The sequence below is a fragment of the Argiope bruennichi genome, chromosome 2 (assembly GCF_947563725.1).
Source record: "Argiope bruennichi chromosome 2, qqArgBrue1.1, whole genome shotgun sequence".
NCBI lineage: Eukaryota > Metazoa > Arthropoda > Arachnida > Araneae > Araneidae > Argiope > Argiope bruennichi.
This window is the reverse complement of record NC_079152.1, coordinates 103266229-103279239: the sequence shown is the minus strand read 5'-3', so window position 1 is coordinate 103279239 and position 13011 is coordinate 103266229. Positions and strand designations below refer to the sequence as shown.

General features: G+C 28.3%; 1 protein-coding gene across 1 annotated transcript in view; it reads left to right on the top strand.

The window, feature by feature from the left end:
* Positions 1-12825, top strand: part of LOC129959466 (uncharacterized) — a 74077-nt gene extending 61252 nt beyond the window's left edge. The window contains exons 3-7 of the mRNA XM_056072310.1: positions 6879-7011; positions 8907-9113; positions 10816-11026; positions 12013-12142; positions 12637-12825. Of these exons, the coding sequence (XP_055928285.1) occupies positions 6879-7011; positions 8907-9113; positions 10816-11026; positions 12013-12142; positions 12637-12712 (757 nt within the window). The 3' untranslated portion in view covers positions 12713-12825. The remainder of the gene's footprint in view (positions 1-6878; positions 7012-8906; positions 9114-10815; positions 11027-12012; positions 12143-12636) is intronic.
* Positions 12826-13011: the final 186 nt, after the last annotated feature.

The window sequence follows — 13011 nt, the reverse complement described above, 5'->3', positions numbered from 1 at the left end:
TTCATCGACTCTTTTATCTGTATATTCTTTAAGATTATCTATGTAAACTAAAGTGGGAATTCTGACTGCTTCCTAAGGGTCGCTTATCTGATGGATACTTCCTAAAATCTTTTTTATTAGACAAAATTGTTGGAAGTAAAGCTTTGCCATAACTTGGTTTCGATTTCCACTCTCCTCTTCTTTAAAATTTTGGCCATGCAAGTAAATTCAGTTTGAAATTTTGATATAATCACGTCCAAATTTTCATTTGGTAAGCGTTCGGAAGTTTATTATCATGTGAGACCATGTTGTTTTGGTTTGGAGTTTTTGAAGCCTCAAAATGGATAGGCAGAGAATAAAGGGCAGGGTTGTGAGGAGTTATCGCCCGAAGAAACACAAAGAAGAAAATGGGCATCAATGCGAAACAGCGAGGGGAATGTGTCGAAAATTATATATATATTCTTCATTTTCAATTTTTCTAGCTGGCAAAAATGTTTTTATCACGTGATTGTTTAAAACTGGTTTTTCACAAAAAATTTCTGGCCTCGAGAAAAAAAAAAAAAAAACCATTTTAGAACTGGATTTATTTTGGAGATGATCAAAAACCATCGCTTTTCTAAGTGTTAGTGATTGCGAAATATGAGTCATGGGAGAACATGATGTTTTTCAGTCGGATTGATACTACGTGACTTTAAAAAAAATATTGTTCTCACATAATAACTTGAAATTTGCGATAGCAGATTAAAATTTTTTTCTTTGATTCGGTAGAAAAAAATTAGAACAGAAAACACGCTGTTAATTTAGAACAGTTATACGCCTTAATTAATTGCCATCACTGAAGGCAGGGGGATTACACTTACTTTGTTTCGAAACCCTAAGTGCCATGCATTGTATCTTCTTTCTTATGCATCGCCGAAGTTTGAGATTTGGGTGTCGGCTTGAGTATTTAACTGATTATCAGTTAAAAATGATGTGCTCTGTCCCAAAATTACCCTTGTTTTGTTTTGAAACAGCGCGTTAATATAATCAAACAATGGATTTCCAACTACAAATGAATGAATTTTCTTTTATATAATAATTCTACAATATTTTTAATATCTCAAACACTTTTTATGTAAGTTTATTCATTTCATTATTCAGTTAATCATATTTATTTCATTTCTCTATTTTTATGTGACACAATTCTTATTTTATGAAGTTTAATTTTTTGTCCTCCCAGACTTGTGTCTTGACTGACTTTTTTTTACCAAAATGTTTTTAAACTTTCATATAGAGTTATAAATCGCATTATAAACATAAAAGACTTATAAATCACACTATTTTATAAGCTTTACGCCGATCTGTTTACTGTTGAAGGCATTGCTCTAACTTCCTGCCTATATCTTTATAATTGAATCATATAAAGATATAGGCAGGAAAGAACATAAGTCTTTAAAGATGGGTGCCTTAAAAAAAATTTCTTCATAATTATTTGATTCTGAAATTAGACTTTAATTGTAAGTACAACCAAATTTCAAAACTTTTCTTATAAGTGAACCTTATATTAAAATCTACTGGACGTGAAAAACTAAACCGTGTCTTCTTTTGATCATCAACAATGGAAAGGAAAACGGTTCGAATTTCTCTTCAATAGTGAAATTTGTTTTGTAAAATAAGTTTAAAACATACATAAAAAATTAATTAAAAGTTGAAAAATTTATATGCCAAAATATTATATATTTGAAAAAAGATGTATATCAGTTTTGTGTTTTAGTATTTGCAGAAATTATCGGGGTAAAACGTTAAAATTCCACTTAAATTTTACGTTTATAATATAAAAAACGCGCTCCGAGAGAGAGACCCTCCAAAGTATATATATATGCCAAGTTTGGTAGATCTAGGTCAAATGATGTGGCCTGTTAGGTGCCAACACGCATTCATCTTTATTATTAATGAAGATAAGAATATTGAATTTAGTTTTATATGCTGCCATACATTTCAAAATAACTAAATGACGGATACTGTGATTTTCTTTTGGCATAATGATTTCATTTGTCTTGCTAATAATTCAGCCAGTTATAGAATGTGTTGTTATTTTTAAACAATTTCTATCAGCTGTCTTTATTTTTATCTAATAATTGTTATTATTTTTATCTATCTCTATTTCCTTCTAACTTAGCGATAAAGTAATTCACTGTTTACTCGGAATAAAACATTTTATCAAGTTATGCAAAATATCCGATTAGAAAGGCTAAATTGAAAGTAAAAAAAATAGAATGCAATTCCTAAAATTTCACTTTTAAAGAATAAGTCACCCTTTAGAAAATAAAAGTTCTTAATGGTCCATTTTCTTCGATTTCTGGAGATTTTTCAACCACAAAAGCTGATATCTGTTTTTTACTAAACGGATGTATACTTTTCAAAGCAATTATATTTCGGATAACTGTGGAATTGCATCCTTTTCAAAGAAATTTTATTCTTGATATTACCCGGTATTTTATGGTACGTTCATTTTTTAAACTACATGACTTCCTGTCATAAATGAGGTTGTTACAATCATTTTTTAAAAAAAGGTCTAACCGCTCTTAGTAATGGCGAGTGTAATCAACGTTTCCGGTTAGTATGAATTCTAGATAAAATATTTTGCGATGATAAGATTTGAAATGATAATTTTTGAATATAACAATCCTTTTTAATGCTAAAAATAACTCAGCCGTTTCCAAGAGAAATTTTAATGTATTAGTGATATGTTGGCATAAACAATGTTAATAAAGTTTCTCCTTTTTGTTTTAAAACTCAAAATTATGCATTCATTTGTTTTTTTAGGTCATTAAATGAAATGTTATGCCTATTTTAAAATTGCCATTATATCGCGACTAACTGAATATGAAAAAGCGGTCTAAACTAAATGCTCAAAAGTGTTTAACATATATATATATATTCAGAGAAAAAAAAAAAAAATCCAAATTCTAAATTACCTTTTAATATTTTAAGAGTACTTTTATTAGCGTATTTCCCGTTTATTTTAAGAGAGACATTTTTATAAATGACCGTATTTTTCTTAAATGAAAGATACGACACATAAGATTATGCAAATATTCTATTTCGATTCTACACATGTGAAGATGCTAGCGAAAATTATATAATAATTTTATAAAGAGGGTTAAAATAAAGTTAATTTTTCTACCCCAAAAAATTATAACTTGTAAAACACTTAAACTTCTGATTGCACACGCCTCTCGAATTGTAATAACGGTAACTTTCACTGTCATAAACTGCAGGCCAAGCAGTTTTTTATTGTCAGTTCCAGCATCGCTCCTCAAAAGGGAATTCCTTTGTCTGAAGTATTAAGAACAATCTTTTTTGCTTCATTTTCTTAGCGGCGAAGTTGCGCCCCACTCTTCTCTAATGATCATCGCTCGGACTCGCTGCAATATCGAAAGGGGCATTCAAATTTCCTCTCTAATCACTCAAGTTATCATTAAACGCAGTTATGGCTATTTTTAAAAGACTGCAATTTCCAAAATTTTACAGCACAAAACCCCATCATCTAATGTTATATATATTAAAGTCCAATTTGATGCTATACAAGGATAATTTTAGAATTTCGTACCGTGACTGGATGAAGAGAACAACAATTGAATTAGCATTCCAGTCTCCATATTTCCAGATCACATCATTCTATGGACGTTTGACCCATGATGGTAGGTTTAATGTGCAGAAGACGCATATAGGTAGCGGGATTCTCTTTGGCAGCACGTCTCGAACTCGTGATTTTCGGGTCCCAAAACCAATATCTTACAAGGCAGCTAAGGGCCAAATATAACTAATACGCTCAAAAAATTTAAAGGGCGGAACCGGAGGGTTTCAGGATCGAGACTAAATTCCACCGAAACCCCGTCGTGTAAGAGGGTCTGGTGCACGTGAAATCCATCGGGGTCAAACGTCCTCCCACATATGTGGTGTGGAAGTTTGGAGAAGGAATTGCCAGCTCAGAGGTCGTCCTCGTCATCTGACCGCAGTTCAAAATGAGAAGGTCTGTCCCAAAATAGCCCTAGTGTTGCTTTAAAACGAGACGTTAATATAACCAAACTAAAAAGTAGGTTTAATATGCACAAGAAGCACAGAGAAAGCGAGATCTTCTTTGGCAGCAGGTTTCGAACCCGTGATTTTCAGGTTTTCAATCGATATCTTACAAGGGAACTAAGGGCCAAATATAGCTAAAAGTATAATCCTCTCTAAAAATTAACGTTCGACTTGGACACTTTCGATAGAGGGTAATAGTCGATATTATCTGATTATAGACAGAAATATATGGAGTTCCGGAACTACAATATCAGGATAATGGCAAGAATATAAAGATGGCGCGGAAAAAGAAAGAATAATAGTACAAGTTGCAAAAGACAAGTAGCTTTGAGTCATCATTTTTGAAGATTCAGTCATATCATAACGAATAACAACATCAAACTTTAGTCCAAGTGAGTGACCACTAAATGAAGGACCCAACTGGACTCAATAGATTTATTGTGCATATCTCTTTTTCTTTATATGGGCTTCGGAAACCGAGGATTGGCAAGTTTCGATTGTTAATAAAAGACAATTTATATACTGCTAAACCACTTATTTTTCTTTAAATTACGAACTATTTATTAAATAAATAAATAAAAAAAAAAGATAATTAAATCAACAAAAAAAAAAAAAGATTTTTATAAAAATTCATATTTTTTACCTAAAGGTTTTTGAAATTACTTTAGTTTCAGATGAATTATGTATTTAACGAATTATATATTTAAAAATAATTTTTTTGATTAAAAAGACTGTATTCTAACAATCATTACATGCCTTGAGGTGCAAAACATGATTTAAGGTTTCATCTGAAATTTCCTTTGAATAAGTATATGAATTCTTTGAAATATTCATTGCAGTGCTTAATTTTTAATTTGAAAAATTCGATTAAAATTTAAATTATTAATGACTTTTCTATCAAAATACATTAAAAATATTTTTATCGTTATTGCCCTTTTATGTTTATAACATGAATATTTAATTTGTTGGATATATTAATATATAAAATACTTTATAGATGTACCAGATATTGTGCCAAAAGCGAGATGAAACTAACGGAATTTTCATTTTGACATTTTTAATTATACCATTCGAAATGCCACAGTTGATTTATTATATTTTTATAAAATTATCAAAAAGCCGTTGAGCGTAAATTATATCACTTCTACAAATTCCTATTTTATTTTGTCTTCGATGGCTTTTCGAGGTCTTATACATTCGTTTTTACTGCAGTAAAATTTTATTACTAATATAAAAGCTTTTAATCCGCCGTTATGAAAAAAGAAAATTTCTTTGTCTTTAATACCATCTGAAGCGGCAGCTATTAAAATACTTAAGATGACCTCATTCTTTCTGTAATTATCAGTCCAATTTTGATTAATTAACGATGTTACAAAATCCTCTTAAAAATCATTCCTCCGATTTTTTTTAGTATCGAATACAAATAACATTAAAGCATCACTTCGGAATTTTTAATGGCATTGTTTACTCTTAACACTGAGTGTTTCAAGGAACAAAGAACAGTTCCGATATCAAATGAAATCAAAATTTTATTACGGCTTTTAATAGTAACTATCAAAGAGCCAACCGAACGCGCTTCATATGTAGAAGAAATATCGCGTTTTTAGCCCTGATAGACATTATAATCAACTTAACTGACTTAGAGTGTGTTATCAGTTAACACTAATCACTGCATTACTATTGGCTTCGAAGAATATTTGAGATTTGCCCATGTTTGTTATTTGTGTGTACTGTTTCAATATAGTTGGTAACCCAGAAAATGTCGCTCCGTCGAAAAATTTGTTCTTTAATGAAAAACAGGTAAAACTATTCCATTTATTGTCATCTTTTATAGGCATTTAGTACAGCATAAATTTAATACTTTTTTATTCTGCCTCAGTTTGTATAATATATATATATATATCTTTATGTTAAAAATTCCAAATTAATACTTCAATTTTTTTAAAAAATATATAGGTGATATTGGTAAATGAAATACAAAGATTGAATACTACTACTTTTTATTATATTTTTGCAATAATTAGATAGGAATTTTGTAGCTATATTGCGACTTATATATTTTATACATACATATATATTTATTTGTAAAAAGTTCTATAATGTAAATGGAGACAACACATATTTATTACTCATTTCAAAGGTATCCCACAAATTTTATTTTGAAATCCATCATGAATAGCGCTGAAGAAAATTGGCACGACATCACTTCATAAGAAACGCTGTTTTTTTTTTAAATATCTTATTGTGATTTTGTATGAATTGATTCCATCGCTCCTGTTGTATATGCATTATTTTTAGAAATATTTTTCATAGAAATGTGATTACTAAAACTTGAGATAAGCTTACTTTGATATTGGAGCTTACTATTATAAATATGTTTTTATAAACTTTAAAAAAATTAAAATTATTATTGAAAAAAAAAAACAATTAAGATTTTTTAACAACTTGGAACAGTAAGATTTACAAGATAATTAAAGTGATTTAAAAACTGAAATAATTTTTGCAGCTATTATGATTATCAGATTTTAGATAAAATTATCGTAATAACAGTTGCTGAAATTCCGCTTCTTAAAAAAAAAAAAAAAAAAAAAACTTGCCGAGCAGCATTTTCTAATGATGTTGTGAATAAAATAATATGAAAACATACAAAATTGAAAGCAAGGTCCATTGTAAGTCATACACTGAAAATGGACCACTTACTGCTAAATTTCTTAACAATAGAATTTCTAAGTAGGTATGATTAGGATTTTGATAACAGCTGAAATAAAAATATAATAATTGCATTTTTAGAAGTGAAAAAATGAGTGATTCAAATAATTGATTGTTTTTTTCAGGAGCGGCAAGTTACTAAGAGGTGATGAACTGCTGATTGTGAATGGTCAGCAGCTTCAGGGAGTTGGCTTAGAAGAAGCACGGCGACTACTACGAGTACCTGAATCAGAAATGCATTTATTACTAGCAAGAGAGGTAAAAAATATATTTAGATACATGTTAATAGAAACAAAGGAAATATATTCCATGAAATTGCAATTTCATTTGAGCTCTGCTAATCTAGGTATCTTATCTTAAAGCATTATATCAGTAAAATTGAAAAGAATTTGCTTTGCACGAAAATCATTATGCTAATTAATAAGGGCTGTTCATTTTGTTACAAAAATATGTTAGTAATTATGTAAAATATGACCTATTCAAGAAGATGTAAAATAAGTTTACATGGGATATTAACTTCCTTTTAAAGAGTGTCGGTTATTATTTGATGTGATGTAATGTAATAAGAAAGCAACATAAAATAATATTTGCAATATGGTTTAGTGCATTGATACAATTTTTAACCAGCGAGAGTGGTTTCCCTAATACTTTCTCGTATACTCTTTAATAAAAGCATTATCCACCACTCTTTCACATAAAATTGTAAACCCTAGATAGAGCCACAAATGCCTTGCATGGCATTGGCGAACAATGATTGTGAAATATTGATCTTTGGCTTGAATATAATTTTTTATAGAATCTATTGTATGATCCTTAGCTGCATCCCCCCCCCCCTCAATTAATCCCTGGCATGTGATTATTAGTACTCGAAAATAGAATTTGGATTTTAGATGCATTGTTTCTAACGGACTTATACCAAAATTTGAAATAGAACTGCTATCATAATCACGTTCTAAATCTCATATATTTAAGTCATTGCACTTTTTAGCTACCTCGTTAACATGCTTGTAAAAATACAGACCAACAATAAAGTCAACCCTTTAACAGATTTGGTTCCAAATTGGATAGGTATCTACACTTCAAATTTTAACTCTGCGTATCAAATTTCATTTTCTATCTGTCATGCTAACTTATATTCGACAGCCGAAAAGACGGATTTTACTCAATATTTGATAGAAATCTACAAATTTGGTTTAAAGACCCAAGTACCAAATTTTAACTAAAAGTGTTTTTCAGTTACCTTTGTCACAGACAAATGTAATGCCAAAAATGTATTTTTCTGTCTTAGGAAGATGTGGAAATTAGTCAAAATCTAGAATTTCGATTCTGAAAGTACAAAAAGATATGAATCTTTTTTGAACTCCTTTGTTTGATATTCCTAAAAAAAAAAAAAAAAAAAAAAAAAAAAAAAGTGCCTAATTCAGACTATTTGGTACTTACAAATTAACTACATGCCATTAGTCAACATATTAAAATTTTAATTACAAGGAAAAAAAAAAACCCTTTAAAATAAAGTTAGCTTGCTATCTTCATTGATTATTAATCTCTGGCATGCAATTAATATGTAAATACTTTATTGTGTACATATGACAGCCAATTTTTTTAAAATTATTAAATATAATCACTGGAGCAAGATAACACTGCCATACAATTTTTTCACATAACAAGGAATTATTATAGCAAGCAGCATGCAATCTCATGTGAAATATGATATTCAGAATCATATAATTTAATTGGTCATTTAAAATTTTTTTTTTATCACAAATAACAGTATAATTTTACTTTGGCTATTTCTAGTTTGATGATGACTTTTCTTTTTAAGAATTTAGTGATAGTCAAAGTTTTTATTTTCAATATTTTAAAAAATTACCCACGAGAACACTTAATTTTTTTCTAGATAAATGGTTACCTTTGCTGCTTCAGTAATAAAATCTCTTTTTCTATTTTAAGAAATTGTCCTTTTATCTCAGAAATTCTTGCAACATATTAAATTGGTCTTTAATTTTTATTTCATGAAACTTGTAAGATAATTCCAAAATTCAGTAATTTTAACACTTCAGTAGTTGCTTTTTTAAAAATAAAAATTCTGACAGTTCTATAATGTTGCTTATTTAATATTGCTAAAATTTGATTGAATGTTTGTATTTTTATAGCTTCCTGAAGACCTTTGTTTTAAAGATGATGCTTCAAGGCTTCAAAATACTTTGCCACCTGTGCCAGAATTACATGAATCAAATGTACAGACATCGAATGTATCCAGGTTAAGGCACTGGCAAACAGATGTTTCCAAATACTCTAAAAGTGATAACAGACTTTCTCATCCAGATTTACCGCCAAAATCAGGGATAGATAATGAGCGGGTAAGTGCTCTTGCAGTGAAGCATAAAATTTGAATTATAATAAATATGATGGCAGATTTTGAAATCATATTTTATTTAAATCCTTAATTCAGAGAATCTTCCTTTTTCTCAACTTTGCTGCTTTAAAAAACCTCATCATTTTATATTCAAACGTAGTTTTGATAAAACATACATTTTCCGATTATACGAAATGTATGACGGTTTTATGCTTTTTAAGAAATAAATAGAATTGAGTACATCTTTTTAAAATAAAGCTATATGTATTACCTATTCTCTTAAGCATAAAAAGTAGAAGTGATATGTAAAAACAGTATATTTTCGTGGATAACAGAATATATATATATATAAGCAACCAACGACCAATTGATCTTTGCATGCTTCATTTATTTAAATTGCGATTCCAATACATCATAAACATAATGTTTTATTTTCATCTCAATATAAGGACTGATTTCAAACTATTAGTCTAAAAGATAGCCTTCGTAATTTTGATAGTTCATATATTGTTTTGTAAGATTTTTTTTTAAAAACATTCAGTAAACTAGCTGTCTTCAGCAACAAACTATTCGCTAATTATTTAAAATACAGAATTGTCCACCATTATCTTTAATGTTAGGATGAATTTAAAAATATCACCACCATTTTGAAGACAGTATCTGATAACTGAGATAATTTTTACACGTTTTTTAAATTGGCTGTTTTAGCAGAATATGATTAAAACTAAGTATGAATAAAAATTAGTTATGGGATTGTAAACTTCACATTATATTTATGTGGATTTATAACATTCTCATTTCAGTTTGAGGTTATTACTAACATTCTTTCTATTTTTTTTTTTTTTTTTTTGTATTTGATGAATCCCTATTTCAAACTGTTTTAGTGATTTGAGCATTCATCAATAATATGGATAGAGAAGATCTCATTGTTAAGAAGCAAATTTTTAATGTGCTATATATTTACACAAGATATTTTGTCTAATAATTATATAGCTTGGAACTTTATTCAGGTTTCCTTCCAGGAAGAATATGTGTCCATTGAAGTAGTTAATTTTTCTTTTAATCTCAACAACAACAAAAAAGAATGTACATTGACATAAAGAGGGAGAGAAAGGTGATCCTTTATAGCATATGTCTTGAGGTTTCATATGTAAACTTCTTGAAATCAGTCCAACAGTAGGGGCTGACAAATTTGAACATGGAATTTCCTCACAGAGAATGTACATCAATTTATCTCAAAAGTGGTAGTGGAAAGCAATCAACCTTTGATGACATAAACATTCATATAAAACAAAAATTAGGGAAACTGAACCAGTGGTTCGGGTTGGATGATTTGCATATTGATTTTCCTTATTATTTTAAATATATAATAATATGTTAAGCTTAGTTTAAAATAACTTTTTCTGTAATGAATAAAATCACTAAGGATTGTTACTCAGTATAAAAAATGTTTTACTTTCATGGCCAACCATTATTCATTGAATACAATCAAATGTTTGTTTTTTGTTATTACATTTTTGTTAATGTTATTTTTAGTTTCCAAAATTACAAGATTTTGATTTTAATAACACTTCACATCTGCTTCATTATTAATGAAGCAGATTATAAGAATCTATACCATTTGTATTTGCTTAAAATTATTAAATAAATATCACCTAAAAATACAAATTTCATTTCTAAATTAATCTATAATTGCCTTACTTCAGATGGGAAGCAATGGCATTTGTACTCTTCCAAGGCGTCCCAAATCCTCTCAATTATCCTTACATACAGTAGTCTTTGAAAAAGGTCCTGGTCGGAAAAGTCTTGGCTTTAGTATTGTTGGAGGCAAAGATTCACCAAAAGGAGAACTTGGCTTTTATGTCAAGACTATATTTGTCAATGGACAAGCTGCCGAAACTGGTAGTCTCAAAGAAGGTGAGATTTTCAAATTCAATACTGAATTTTTGTTTCACTAAAACTATTGTATTTTTTTATTTATCAAGTAGTTTAAAGTACATGAGAGGTTTGCTATTATGAGTAACAGTAGTCTGAATCTTTGGAAACAATGTCAAATGCAAATAGGATATGTTAAACATATAAAAAAAAAGAAGCATTGTATGGGGAAAAAAAAAATGCATACATTAAATTTTTTTTCTGTTGTACTAAAGCAAAAAAAGAATACTTACCTGCATTCCATTAATAAAAAATTCTTAATTCGATCTCAGATTTCATTTGGAACACTTGCTATTTCCTTGCATAGAAAGAGCAAAAGTTGCATGGGATACTTAAGCAAATTAAGATGATTATTTGTCTTTTAAAGTAATAGTTACTTTAACTTAAATACTGAAAATTCAGTAATTCAAGCATAAATCTAGAGCATTATTTCAACAGGAGGAGTTAAACATTACAATAGCATGAAACAGTCTTTATATCATTAACACATTAAGAGCCATTTATTTATTAAATAAAATTAATAAATACAATACACATTTCTATGTATATTCATTTTGCAAACATCGCATGGAGTCTGTTACTTAAGATTATTTATGAATTAATATTGTAAAAGAAAGAAAATAAGAAAAATTTCTATAATTCTATATGGAATTATTAACTTTAGTATTAATTTACTTATGTTAGTAACTTTAATTTATTAAGAAGTTAAAAATTAATTCATATCCAGGTTAATCTAGATTTTTAAATGCCTTTTTTTTGTACCTCAATATAAAAATATATAAAATACAGATTGTATGAAACTACGAAATTTTTTGTCACCAATACAGATTTATAGGAAAACATTTTAATGATTAATAATAATTGCATATAATTTCAATATTATATTGAAATATGTTGTAACAATTTGTCAAGATCTTTTTTTAAATGCAAAAATATTGTTTACTTTAAAACATCTGATTGTTTTATAGGAGATGAAATTTATACTCTAAATGGTCAACCATTACAAGGTCTCTCCCATTCTGAAGCAATTGCAGCTTTTAAGAAAATCAAACAAGGTCCAGTAGTTTTACATATTGGAAGACGTACCAACAAAAAAAGGTATGTAATAAAACTAATTGAATTTTTTAAAACCAGTAATGAGTATCAAGAATTGGCTTTAATAAATTACATTAAAAGAATAAGGAATTTATGCTATAAAACAAATAAATATTTAGTTTAAAGTCATTCTGGTTGAAAAAATAGTTCATTCCCTGAATAATTTTGTAATAATCTATATTCTAAATTAATCAACAGCATTCAATCAATTCTATAACATTATATTTGTAGAAACAAAGCTAACAGTCACATGAAAAGTTTAACTATAATGATATAGCTGGAAATCTTGTACTGATTTTCTGCTTCTTCTGTGAATATTTGAGTAATTATGCTTTTCTCTGTTAACTATATGAATGCTTTATTTATATCTTAAAAGAAATGTGCAAATAAACAGAAATAAACAAGTTATAGTTTTTGTAGTTCTATAACAAATTAAATTTTGCTATATTTTTTAAATTTAATGCATTGAAATGAAATCATATATTTCTCTTTTTCAGTACATCCTCCTCTGAGTCAAGTAGCAAGTTAGAAAGCAGCAATTCTAAGTCATGTAGTACGCTAGACAATATCTAGCCAATGCTCTGTGCCTTTTAGTTTATTAGTGACTTTTTGCAATTTTGTAGTTTTACATTCTGTTATTTCAAATGAAGTATGCTTTGTAAATAAATTATATACATCAAACATTATACAGATATTCTCTTCCTGATATTTTATCTTGTATTTCTAACCTACAATATTCATACACCAATTTTCTACAATTATATAACATTAATTTTTGTGTTATATGAATTGATTCAGTAAAGTGCATTATGGTGAATATACAATTATCTTGCTTAACTCATTTCATTAAAAAAATAATGAATATTTCCAAT